At 43.1% G+C, this 13,997-nt stretch overlaps 1 protein-coding gene across 2 annotated transcripts in view; it reads right to left on the bottom strand.

Moving 5' to 3' along the window:
* Positions 1–570: 570 nt before the first annotated feature.
* Positions 571–13,997, bottom strand: part of TTLL7 (tubulin tyrosine ligase like 7) — a 950,867-nt gene continuing 937,440 nt past the window's right edge. Inside the window, exon 23 of one of the 2 annotated variants that reach the window (XM_069232204.1) lies at positions 571–1,171. In XM_069232204.1, the coding sequence (XP_069088305.1) occupies positions 1,051–1,171 (121 nt within the window). In that variant the 3' untranslated portion in view covers positions 571–1,050. The remainder of the gene's footprint in view (positions 1,172–13,997) is intronic. The other variant, XM_069232205.1, reaches the window with a different exon arrangement.

Below are 13,997 nucleotides of genomic sequence, written 5' to 3'. Positions count from 1 at the left end.
GTGCGCGAAGGTGTCCCTTCCTGCACATAAACAATCATTTCAAAATGGCGCATTAGGCACTTCTGTGTGTGCTGCAGTTTGCAGCACACACAGAAGTGTCAAATCGCCATTAGTGATTGTTTATGTGCAGAAAGGGACACCTTCCCACACATAAACAATCAAACCGCTCAACTCAGACATCCTTGCATGATGGTGCAAAGATGCCTACGTTGGCGCAAGCAGCTTCATTTAGTGCCAGCACAGGGGACAACACAGGGGTGCACTGTATTCAATTAAATACGCCGCATCCCTACATTGTGAAAATGACAGAGCGCAGCACTGCCAATTCTAGCACAGCGGTCATTTTCAAATATGGGCCAATATGAATAAATAAAATTGACTCGAGTGAAATAATTGTGAAGCGTGTCTGTGTGCGCGCTATACAGTGGACTTTTTAGTTGTTTTGCAATGGTCCACTGTCTTAACAGGCCTTGAAAAGGTGACGTGATATTTGCAAAAGATAGTCTTCATTTGAACATACCCAACTGAAACACATCCATTTACAATGCTCACCACCTAAATTATTATTTTAAATGCATTTTCATTTCATTAAGAAAAATAAAATGGCCAATGCAAATTACATGTGTTTTTAGCTTTGACAATATATTATTATATTTCCTATTTATAAATATGTTAGCACACTTTTAAAGATTATCCAGATAACACCTGTGCAAAATAAAAAGGGGTTGCAAATAAATAGTCTAGTAAAAAAAAAAAAAAGATACGCCTGTAAAATATATCTGAACGATATTAGACTGTTAACGATTACATGGGTTTGTACATTCTGCAGAAAGTTCAGTATCCCGAAGGAAACAATTACTTACAAATTCAGATAGAGGTACATGGTTTCTAAAATTTCCCGAAAACGTTTGTCACTTTCTTATCAATTTAACATATACTCTTCATTCTACAATGCTTAAGTTATCATGATGCTACTGCTCTGCCTGTCAAAGAACTGGATTAGGGAACAAAATAAAATTGCTATTAAAAAATGTCCATTGTCCTTTAACCTCATAGGTGGCCAAGTTTGGGAGTAAACAAAATACTGGAGCGCGGCATTCCAGAAGAATTGCGGATAAAGCTGGAAGACGATGTTCTCATGATGATTTGTGAAGTCACTGGAATCAAATACCTAAAATGAATAAGAATATAGATCAGTAAAAATGGAAAGGGCGCGCTTATAAAAGTAGCATTAGCTGTAGCAATCCGAAGATCATAACAGTTACTGACGCTACAATGAATTCTACAAACTGTGCATCATAACGTGAGCTATCTCTTCAGTCGGAAAAAAAGAAATCCTGCACAACGCTGGACATCTTTATGAACTTTATAAACAATAAGTGGACTTATGTTTATATGGTTTATGCACGTAAAGTAACATTATCACCTAAACACTGAAAGTCATCGTTCCCAGTAAAGAATGTGAATTAATTAATAATACAGAAATACACCAAGAGTTGTACTTTAGGCACTGCCAAGGAGGCAAAACTTGGAAAAGTTGTAATTTTATGAATATCACCTGCAGACATTTGGCTGCATTGTTTGCAGTTTCTTCCTCCACTTGAAACGCGCGGCCGCTGCTGGACTGATTTTAGGAACTCTGAACCCCAGTGCTCCACAGTTTTACTGAGACATTTCTGATTTAGAAATGCAAAACTGGAAAAACACTCTAATTAATTAATCAACAAACACATTTTATTGAGTTTTCGACATCTGTAGCATAAATGACTATATTGAACGTAAAAAGCGCAATCACGAAAACGGCTTGCTGTGCTGGGCCCCTCTCCCGTAGCAGGGAATGACAGGGAAAGTTGTCCGATCCGGCAGAGTCCAGTGAAGAAGGCAGCGGTGGCAGGGGCTGCCTCCGGCCAGAGATCAGCTAGAGATCAACTGGTGGCTATACCACACACGTGCTTCATACTGTTGCTTACTTCAGTTCTTTAGCTGACTAGTTTAAAAACTTCTGTAGACTGCACCTACCATCACCCCTCCTCATAGCTGCTTCTTGCAATGTCTACAATCAGAATAATTTGTATTACTTCATCACCTCACAGTTAAATTTACAGTTGCCATGGTCTAACATCATCTGTAGGCTCATCTATATTTTGACAATGGCCACTGACACGCTGTGTACTAAAGTAATGTAATGAAATCTTTAGCCTCATAATTTCAATAAGGTGATAGAAGCACTACCTGAAGCTTCAATTTGCACGATAGCTTTAATGCACATAAAAGTGCCTTTAAGCAGAATAAAATCATATTCTATCACAGTAAGAACAGCAATATCTGGTGCTTCTCTATCTTCAGCTTATTAGGACTGGAAATTTCGCCTAAGGAAAGGACCTTATCCATCCTAGAGGAACTACTGAAGGAGAAACAGAAAACTTATGTAATCAACTGTTTGACTGCTCTTTAACTTTAATGTCACTTGGCGCTGCAGAAAGCATTGATGGTGATCACCCTAAATCAACACCCAAGAACACCTTCATGACAGCATAAGAACATGATCTCATGGAGCGTGAACTAAAACTTGCACATGGAATGAGTAACACTCAGAATTGCTTCATGATTATACATTATAGGATGTGCCCCCTGAATATGAATAACTGCACTATCGATGGGACACAATATCGAGGACAGAACGCTGAAAATAAAATACTGACAGGTACGCAAGTTTAGATTTTCTACACCTAATTCCACATATATGTACCTACATGATACATACATATTCAAGGTATGCAGATGTGGAGACACTGGAATAATAAATCCATACTTCCTTATATGCACTTATCTTTCAATGTTTTGGCCCTCAATATTTCGTCCTCAGCCTTCTTGTACTACAGTATTGTTGATGTAGCTATTCAGTAGTACAAGCCAGTTTTGGGTATACTTAATGGCACTCCAGGCAGCATCATGTAACCAATTACTCTTTCAAATACCAACATCTCAGCCACACCCCTAAAAACAGAGCATTTTAAAGACTGGCTAATAAGATATTTTGTGAAAATCTCTGGTGGCATGCTCACACTGCCCTCGTGTTACATTCTAGACATACATTTATGGAGAAGTCTCTTGTTAGTTCTGCATATATGTTTGACTATAGAAGGTGGATTATGACTTTGGGAGGGTGACTGCCTGCCTCAAGAAATAATAGCACTTCTTGTCAGGGAAAAACTTCAAAGTTACTAAATTAACTTAAACATAACCCCCGGTAGCTATGGCACACAGCAGACAGGCTTAATTTGTGGCAATGTGTAAAGTATTTATGCAGTACTAGAACAGAAATGAAATCAAAACACGAAGCAATACAAATCCTAAGTTAAATAAGAAAAATAGGCTAACATTTATTAAACAAAATGACACTGAACTGACAAAAATCTAATAAGGTAACCGGAGAAATTAATTTTTAAAATGTTATTCAAAGATAGCACCAAATAGCATAAAACACCAATGGTAGTCTGTGAAATCAGGAGACCTGGTTTTAGGCATGATTTTAGGTTGACCACAATGGAACAGGAAGAACCCAATGATGAAGCATGCCACCAAGGGGTAACCCGGGTGGGTGAAGGTTACACAACAAAAAGCCTTGTGCTTTTTCCAGAAAGGAGGATTAGCCCACAAGTTTGAGGAGGGCTCCTGTTTCTAATGTACTTTCAAGTAAGGAGGATGAGCCTTGCTCTGTAAATACCTGTTACCTCTCCCCATTTCATATATAAATTACCACAACTGAACCCTGGTCGGATACACCAAGTGGATTAGTCCTGGTGAACATTATGGAAGTCAAAAAGTTCTAAAAAGTTTCTAAGTCCTACTTCAGAAAGATACTTTACCACTTTTTTGAAAAAAATGTTGAAATTGCTTCTAAGTCCCAATGAAGAAAGGGTCTTTGTCACTTTTTGAACAGGAAAAATCCTACTCGTGTGGGCTGCCACTGAAATTCAATCAACCAATCTATTAGTTGATTTATAGAGAGCAGCTAATCACCTGCTAGGGAATCCAGGAGCTTCCATGTTATAAGGGACTCATTCGAAAAGCCAGGTCTTGAGATCTTCTTTGAATTCTGGTAGAGAAGGGAGCTCCAGAGCTGGAGGTGGAGGCTATTCAATATCTTTGCTGTAAGATAAGAGAAGTGTCCTCCACTCGTGCTTCTGTTGATGAAAGGAATCTGGGTGAGCAAGAAGGAGGCAAAGTGAAGTTGTCTGGAAGGTTGGTGAAAGTTCAGAGAGTGGTTTATGTAGGTCAGTCCAAGGTTGTGCAGCACTTTGTATTTGTGGGTTAGTAGCTCAAACAGACACCTCTTCTGAACTAGGAGGCAGTGGAGTTCCCTGAGATGGAGGGTGATGTGGGTTTGCAAGGGAAGGTCAAGGATGAGTCTGGGGGTGGTGTTCTGAATGGTCTGTATTCTCTGGAGAAGGTGTGTGGCGATCCCTGAGTAGAGGGCATTGCCGTAGACCAGTCTGCTGGTGATGAGGGCTTGAGTGACGGTGAGCTTGGTGTTCAGGGGGAATCATTTGAAGATCTTTCATTGCATCTGCAGAGTGAAGAAGGAGGCAGCGGAGACTGCGTTGTTCTGGGACTTCATGGTAAGCCTGCTGTCAAGGATGATGTTGCGGTTCCTTGCGTGGTCTGTTGGGCAGGGTGCTGTCCCTACCACCACCAGGAAGTTTTTCAGGGTAAGTTGTTGTTGCTGAAGATCAGTACTTCCGCTTTGTCAGTGTTGAGCTTCAGGCAGTTGTTTCTCATCCAGCCAGCAACGCTTGTCATATAACAGTGGGAGCTGGTTCTGGTGGTGGTGGGAAACTTGGACATGGAGAGAGTGAGTTTTGTGCCATCTGTGTATATGATGTTGAGTTCATGGGATATGATGATGATGGCCAGGGGTATCATGTAGGTGTTGAAGGGGGTGGGGCGATGAGGGAAGAGCTCATGCAAACACTGCAGATGATTTCTGTCAACATCAGGGCAGTGCGCGCTCTACGGGTGACTAGAATGCAAAAACCTAACAATTTCAAGCTAACATAATGTATGCATTGTGCTGATATGATGTTGTTTAACCTTTTGCATTACAGAGTTCAATCCTGAAGACTTATGTTTAGCATGCATAGAAATACTGTTCACATGCAATGTACTGCTGCAGGCTTTCAGACTGTGTCAGGGTATGGTCCCCGTCCAGGGCCTTCTAGAAGCTTTCCCTGCAGCATGCCTGGGTGTGGTTGGTGGGCTGGGCTAAGACTCTATAAAAGGGAGCCAGCCCAGCTCCACTTGCTCACTATTCAGAGGTCCCGGTGCAGAGTAGCAGCAACTTCCTGAGCTCCTGTTCCTGAGGCCTACTTTGATCTTCCAGGCCTTTTCCCCTTCATTTACATTGGTGATCCTTGATCAGGGCTGTAAGATGGAGGTCGGGCTGGACTCCCGATCCCGTTTTCGAAGGCATCTGAGCTCTTGGGCCTAATTTTCATGTTGAGAGATTTTACCTTGTGCGTGTGAATATGCTCTGGGTTTTTTCTGGCATTTACATGTTAATATTCGAATCCGCAATACGCGCGATTCGTTCCTCATGCTTTAACCCTTGATATTCATTGTGCGCTACCATTTCTTGGCAGTTACATGGTGGCATTCGAATCGGCAAGACGCGCGATTTGTTCCTCGTGCTTTAACCCTTGATATTCATTGTGCACTGCCATTTCTTGGCAGTTACATGGTGGCATTCGAATAGGGAAGACGCGCGATTCGTTCCTCGTGCTTTAACCCTTGATATTCATTGTGCACTACCAGTCCTTGGCAGTTACATGGTGGCATTCAAATCAGCAAGATGCGCGATTCATTCCCCGTGCTTTAACCCTTGATATTCATTGTGCGCTACCATTTCTTGGCAGTTACATGGTGGCATTCGAATCGGCGCCATTCAATTCTTGTGTGTAATTTATTTTATTCCTTGTACGCTACCATTTCCTTTTATTCATATGGTAGTCTTCGAATCTGCAAGTCGCGGGATTCCTTTTCTTGTGTTTAATTCATGATATTCAATGTGCGCCACCACTCCTTGGCATTCACATGGTGGCCTTCGAATCGGCAAGTCGCACGATTAATTTCTTGTGTCTAATTCATGATATTCATTGTGTGTTACCATTTGATGACATTTATTGGCTGACATTTGAATCAGCAGAACGTGCAATTAATTTCTTGTGTTGAACTCATGCTATTCAGCGAGCGTTACCATTTCATGGCATTTACTTGGGGGTGCTCGAATCGGCAATACGCGCGATTCAGTTCTTGTGTTTAAAATCACAGTGTTCATTATGCGCTACCACTTCATGGCATTTCCTACGTGACCTCCGAGTCGGCAAGACATGCAAGTTATTTCTCAAGTTTAACTAATGTTATTCATGGTGCTTAATCATTCCATGGTATTTACAACCTTTGTGAAATTCTGCAATGTGCGTAATTCATGTTCCTGCAATTTTGAGAAAACCAAAAAAATGCTAGAGTTCTAGATGTGATGTTGTATGTACATAATAAGTTCCTCAAGCACGATTCATATGATGGATTAGAAATCATTCAGATTATTTCCTGATCCTCATGCAAAAGATAATACTTGAATTTGAAAGTTGCATTTAATCCTTTCTTGATTCCCTCACAGGTATCTAGTCATCTTGAACCCTAGTTATTTAAGTCTATGCTTAGGTTGTCCATGTTTTCAGAATGACAATGCTTAGAGTCATAGCCTAGTACTGATTAATATGATATAATCTTGATATTGTGTGTTTTAACCTTTTTGCTTCCTACAGGTCTTCTTCCCAGCTATTCCCTTCCTAATCCCCTTTTCCCCACTTGGACTCTCTTGGATTCTGTGACAATTCTAATCAGAGTATTGGAACTGTCTTGTGGTGGAAGTGTTGGGAACGTGCACAGACCCCGATGATCTGGTGACTCCGACAATTTCCTTGGGTTCAGAGATGAAATGTGAACTTTTTGTGTTCCTCCAGTGAGAAATGAGAAGATCCATCTGACAATGTCCTCTTCGATGCCAGTGTTGTGTAGTCTGGTGATCAGTGTGGTGGGATACGGTGTTGAAAATTCCTGAGAGGTCAAGGAAGATCAGGGCCACTGTCTCTCCTTAGTCAAGAAGAGTTTGGATGTTGTTGGTTGTTGCCATCAGTGGGGTCTTGTTGCTGTGGTTGCTACAGAATCTGACCTGTGAGGAGTCAAGAAAGTGGTTCTGATCAAGTTGTTTGTTGCTGGCTCTTTCCAGCATCTTGGCTGGAAAAGGGAGTAAGGGGAACGCCGGTAGTTCTTGAGTTCACTGGTGTTGGCTGACAGTTTCTTGAGCAGAGGTTTGACCTCGGTGTGTTTCCAGTCTTCTAGAAAGGTGGCCATAGGGATCGAGGTGTTGAGCAGGGAGGTGAGTTTGTGACTTATTCTGATGCTTCTGAACTTGACGATATGGTGTGGGATGGGGTCCATGTGGGCTCCTAAGTGGATAAAGTTCATCATGGTGCCCGATTTTGGGGAATTGAACAGGTTCCATGTAGTCAGTCGGTGGTCAGTGCTGGTTTTGGTGTCGCTGTTGGTGTGGTGATTGAGGAAGTTTGCAGACTTGGGTTGGGATCCAAAGGTTGTGTAGATAGTAGCTATCCTATTGTGGAAGAAATTGGCAAGGTTATCACAGACTTCCTGAGAGGGGATGGTGCTGTTCTCTGTGGCTGGAGGGTTAGTGAACTCCCAGACGATGTTGACAAGTTTCTTGATGTGGTTGGCACTAGACAGAATGCAAATCGCAAGGGTGTCTTCCTTTCCCTCACTAGCTGGTGATTGTGGTTTAGAGTGTTTTTAGTGAGGTTCTCTCGTTGACCTTGATGTGGATAGGAAAAATCAGAGGGGAGTGAGAAGCTTTAAAAGGAGAACCCTGAGCCTCCCAAATATCAACAACTCAGAGAAGGTTAGTCTTATCCGTTATAATTCCTTTACCTCTAAAGAATCAATTTGTAGGGTCCTACATATCATTGGATAAATGTAGAGTCCACACACAGCTTAATTACTACCAAATGTGGCATGCTTCATCATAGGAACCTCACCCACTAAACCTTGTGTAAGTGGGTGTGCTCAACACAGTTTGTAAGCAGAGCTCTTATCTAAGAATGAGGGACTATTGGTGTATGTTAAAATGGCCTTCATGATCCTAACCCCATTTTATTTTTGAGGTCCTCTGCCTGGGTTAAAAACAGGAGGATGTTGTCGGGTATTATGGCCCATAACATCAGTGGTTTGACATGTTTCAACCTTCTATGTGTCACTCAGGGTCAAAAGGCTTTCTTCAGGACCAAAAAAGAGATTTATCTAATCCTTATACTACCAATGTGTCAACAATTATATTAAACAAACAACATGTAGCATGCATGCAACATATAGACCATAATAGACCTTTTCCCCTTTATAGTCTCTGGATAGAGGAAAGGAAATTAAGTTAGACATGATCTCAGGGTTTTAACTCTCACCCCTTTACATGGTGTTTATACATGCTCATTGCACAACATGCCTTGGTGTGCATTCAAGCATGCAAACATGTGAGGTATCACTGCTCTCACGCTGGTGGAACGTCACCCTATATGATGTATTGTGGGAAATCCATTTGGAAGAACTTTAGAAAGCACATTTTTAAAAAACACCAATTAAATCAAAATAAAGTGACAAACCATGCACACATGAGTGACTACAGAAAGAGGTCTGTCCTTTAACCTACATGTAACACATAATCATTAAGCTCCATAAGGCAGTGGGGGCAGGCATCCCTGTAGTCACACACAGAGGAGAAAATAAGATAATGAGGTGAAGGGAATATTATGAATCCTCTGGTTCCAGTGAGCCCCAAGTGCCCCTCAACTTACTGTGTCAAGGGACATCGTCCTCTTTTAACACCTATTTGGCTCCCTGTACACACTGGATATTATCTCCATGGAGGCCAGGAGGCTCTTAAATGGAATAACCAATTTTAGTGCACTATGTTTTGTGACTGGTAAGTTTTTTGTGTGTCATCCGAGCAATGGAGCGGCAGGGTAATGTAGTACCACATTTTACTGGCCCTCTATAGATTGAGGAGATAGTCACAGGATGCTTTTGGAATGCCTATATGCAGCATTTGGGGTAAAGGGCTTTACATTTGAGAATGGCTGGACAAAATCATATCATTCCCTGACCTCCACTTGGTTTGAGACAAGAGGTCTGCAATCACAGCAACAGGCAGGGTTCGGGGCTGATGGAAGATGTAGTCCCACCTCACTCGCACCCACCCTCGCTTGATTTGAGAGCAAGGTCTGCAATCACTGTGCATGATGGGACAAGGGGGAAATAGTCATGGGTCAGTTTAGTAGACTGCAAAGAAGGTGTGATGCAGTACAAGTGTATTCAGATATTTGCAAAGGATGGTGGTATTATAAGATATTCCATCTTGGTATGTCGTCATTCAGTCATTGTTTATGAGTTGACAATTTATAGATCCAGCGTTGCTCTCCCTCGAACAAGATTTTCTCCAATAGTCTGCCGTCCACCACAACTTGTTCCGTGATTACCCATTTGAGGTCTTTAACTGAGTGTCTCGAATTTATGTAGTGTTCTACCATTTTTGTGGTGTTGCGTCCACAGTGGATATTGCTCATTTGTTCACATATTCTTGTGCTGATTTGTCTAGTTGTCATTCCTATACGTTTAAGAGTGCACGGACAGGTTATCATGTATATCATCTGTTTTGTATTGCAATTTGTGTGTTTTTTCAATTGCCATGGGGAACGTACACCCAGATCCATTTCCTTCATTGGTGTTGTTAAATGACAGACACTGCACTGCCCATAAGGATAGTGACTTAATGCTCTGGGTAGGCCTAGGTCATTGTGTATGGTGTTGACCCTTTTAACGGTGTGCTTGGGTCCTGTATGCACCAGTGTGTCTCTAGTACTTTTGGCTCTTTTGTGTGAGAACAAGGGGTAATCCCATTGTCTATTTCCTGTATTTAGAATATGCCATTTGCGTCTGATAATTTTCTTTATATTGTCGGGAGCGATGTTGAATGTTGTTACATATGCTAGTGGGGGTTCTGTATTTTCTTTCACTGGGGTGTCAAGTAATGCCTCACAATTATGATTCTCTGCCTTTTTCTTCATTTCCATTATTGATCCATTCTAGGTACTTCGATACTCTCAGTTTATTAACTGAATTCTCAGCCTATTGTTTGAAGTCGCTAATAAGACTGCAATTCCATTGTAGATGGAGGAATTGTCCAGACAACAGGAGGTTTTTCCGTAGTGGACATGGGCGGAAACTGTAAAAACTGAGAAGGTTGTTCTTAGCAGTAGGTTTGTAATGAGTGTCTGTTTGTAGTGACCCCCTTCGGAGAATATTTTTGCATCCACAAAGGTCAGCAATTTATTGCTGGTGGTGTGAGTGGATCTCAGATTTCTGTCTTGACTATTCAACCATGTGTTGAAATTCAGGACAGTGTGAATGTCTCCCCTCCATAGCAACAGGATGTCATCAATGTAATGTTTCCAATTGGAAATGTGTTGGTGATATGGGTTGTTTTCATGTAGGGTGTGCTTCTCTCTTGATTGTACACATACAGTCCAGCTACTCTTGGGGCAATGGTACTGCCCACTGATGTTCAAGTAAGGAATTATAATGGATAAGGCTAACCCTCTCTGGTACAGTGAGTCCTTGCTGTTGAGCTATCTTTGTTTGTGTTGTTTGCAGATGTGTTTTGCCACTCTGAGTTCTCTGGTGTACCAGTTGGTCTGCTTTGTGGATCTTCTTTGGCTGTTGTTTTTGATGAGGGAAAACTTGCCCACGCAGCATGTGATCCATGAGCTGACATTTTTGATCTTTGGTTGAGGGATGCAGCGGTGTTGGAGCCACTGAGGGTGTTGGTCCTTTGAGTGCTGCATATTTTGCTCCAGCAATGGTGGCGGGGGGCATTCTGCCTCATGTGGAGTGTTTTGCCACTCTGAGTTCTCTGGTGTACCAATTGGCCTGCTTTGTGGATCTTTTTGGGCTGTTGTTTTTGATAAGGGAAAACTTGCCCACGCAGCATGTGATCCATGAGCTGAAATATTTGATCTTTGGTTGAGGGCCGCAGCGGTGTTGGAGCCACTGAGGGTGTTGGTCCTTTGGGTCCTGGATATTTTGCTCCAGCAATGGTGGTGGGGGGCATTCTGCCTCATGTGGATGTTGCCATAAGGGCTGGTGATGTTAAAGTAGATTTTGTGGTGGTCGATACAGGGGAGTTTGGTGATTTAGCTGTACTTTACACTGTCCTGTCAGTGAACATTGAGTCCAGCATGTGTTCTGCGGTGTGAGTGGGGTCATGGACGTGTTTGGTGAGTCCTATATTGTTCCTGCATTCGAGGAAGTTCGTGGTGTTGCTGTAGTGGAAGCTGAAGTCACTGAGGAATATGAAGTCCTTGGCAAGTGGTGGGGTGAGATTTGTGATGGAGGTGCAAAAGATAGGGTGAGGTCCAGGGGGCCAGTAGGAGAGGGTGCTCCTGATGGTCGCCTTGTGGACAGTTTAGATCCTGAAGTTGAGGTGTTCAATGATCGGGTTGGGGATGTCCATAGTGGTGGTCCATTGGATGGGCTCCTTGTGGATATAACGATTACTCCTACGGGTCTGTTGATTCGCCCTGGAAGATGACCTTGTAGCCATCGGGTATTGATGTGGTCATGTCAGGGTTGGGACGTGGGGGTTAAGCCTGGTTGCGGTGAGAAATGTAATGTCGGGTGCGATAGCGGAGATGATGCATGCAAGTTGGTGGTGGGGTGCTGTAGTGGCATGGAGGGGGGACTGGGTAGTGGTGGGTGGGGTGATTGCAGGTGTGAGGTTGCTGGTAAAGTTACACTGGGTGCTTGTGAAGTGGCCTATCGTAGTATGGGGAAGGTGCAGCAGCAGCATTGGCTAGGGAGTCCAGGATTTCGTGTGTGGAGGTCAGCAGCAAAGTAGGTGAGGATGGGGGCAGAACCAGGGTTTCTGGTGCTGGGCGTGGTCCAGGCATGGACAGACTCAGACTGGCTTGCCTTTGGACTGCTTCAGGTGTGCCAGCGGCATGCCCGCTGCCATAAAATAGGTCCTAGGAGGTGGAAGGGATGCAGGGGTTCAGTGGGCAACCTAGCAAAGGCAGGAAGGAGAAGGTGGGAAACATGCGGGAGAGCAAGTAAGGAGCAGGGGAGGTTGGAGGGCAAAGGAGGGGTGTGGAGGCGCTGGCAGGGGGGAGAAAGGCAACCACAAAAGCAAACTGAACAAAGCAAAAATGAAGAAACAAGAATGAGAGAGCGCAAAAGTGGTAGATAGATAAACAGACAGAAAACAGAAGCAAGACAAGAGTGAGGAAGGAAACAGTTGTAAAGAGATAGATGCAAACAAAAGCGAAACAAAGGTTAGAAAGCAAAAGAGGAATGAGTAAAGGACAAATTGGCAGCAAGAGAGAGGGTGTCAGATTGACAGCACAGAAGTCTGAGAAGGAAAAGGGCAGCTGGAGACCCAGATCAGCCATCTGAAAGGGCCTGGACTGGTAGGAGGACCAGTCAAAGTGAGTTAGGAGCCTGGGTCTGGGTACTTGCTCCAAACTGTAGCTGTCACTGTTGAACCAAATGCGAAATAACTGAGACACAGTATTCCAGCTGAGAGCACTGGAAATTTCTTGCTGAAAAATGTCTAAAATGCAGAATGGGACTTTGTAATTGTTTTGGAGATACTAAGAACATTCTCTGTAACAAATCCCAAATACAATCCCATTTTGAGTAACTGCTGGTTGAATACTCTTTCCTTTGAGTCCCTCTGGAGCTCAGGAGGAAAGATTTTCAAACGTTTCCAAATTTTCTTCGGGTGCCGAAAAAGGAGTACATTTCTAAGGCCCCCAGGCCCTCAGGGAAGCGTACTAAGACACTTTCAGGGTGTCAGGCAGTGGCCAACAACAAAGTCAAAGTCAGGTCAGTTGCCTCTGATCAGCTATATACTTCAAGGAAAAAACCTGTTGTAGCTTGTTGTGTACCTGCAGCTACACAAGTGGTCAGCCAATGGACCCTTGAAACCAGATCTTTGTCCTGTGTAAAAAGAGGACCAGTATTTTGTCAGTCTTTCAGGGTTCCTCTCAGGTCACAGACAGCAGGTCTAATCCTCTTCCTAAGCATGGTGCAACATTTATGCCTGGCACCAACTAGTGTGTGTGGGGGGGACTCTGGTGCACTCTCTAACCAATTGGATAAAAGTTCCCAGGGGCAAACTTTCTCCATTTTTCAGTAGTTTCTTTTGCACTGCTGCAAACAATATCACAGGTCCCTCATCCTCAAATTACAAGATGTGGAAACCCTTCTTCCCTTGTGCAAAGCCCGTGTGCTTATCCACATATGTGGTCAGAGTAATGGCAGTCCCCTCCTCTCTGGTCACTTTCTGATCAGTTCTTGAGGTAGCCTACCCCCAACTAGGTTTGGTGTGAGCCAGAATATAGGGACAAATGCTGGGTCTTTTAAGGTGTCACGTAACATTTCCTTGTGACAGGGTACCCACTTTGATGTCACTTAAGCTCTTCGAACCACCCTAACTGATCTTCCTGCAAGGGGGAGAAAACACATCCTCACACCTAGGTCATTGTCTTTGCTCTGGGAGCAGTTTTCAACCATCTTTCACACTGCATTCAGTCCAGGTAAAGGCTGTGCTGTTGCTGGAGAGCATGTGCAAATTAGCCTCCAGCAGTTTCGGGTAGTGTAACTTTCTGAAAGTTTGATTTCCAATGTATCCAATAAAAATCTGTTTTCATCATTAGACTGTATTTTTATTATATATAAAAAATAAGCCTTTGAATGGAGTCTGTAGCTAGTGCAGGTCAAACGTTATAGATTAAAGTGCATGATCTATACTCTAATTTTTCCTATTCGGCAGTTTCGACATGACCAGTCACAATTTCATTTTGGGCCTACTC

This window comes from Pleurodeles waltl, chromosome 4_2, assembly GCF_031143425.1.
Source record: "Pleurodeles waltl isolate 20211129_DDA chromosome 4_2, aPleWal1.hap1.20221129, whole genome shotgun sequence".
In the NCBI taxonomy this organism is placed as follows: Eukaryota; Metazoa; Chordata; class Amphibia; order Caudata; family Salamandridae; genus Pleurodeles; species Pleurodeles waltl.
Note: the sequence above shows the minus strand (reverse complement) of the source record. Positions and strands in the feature narration are given on the sequence as shown.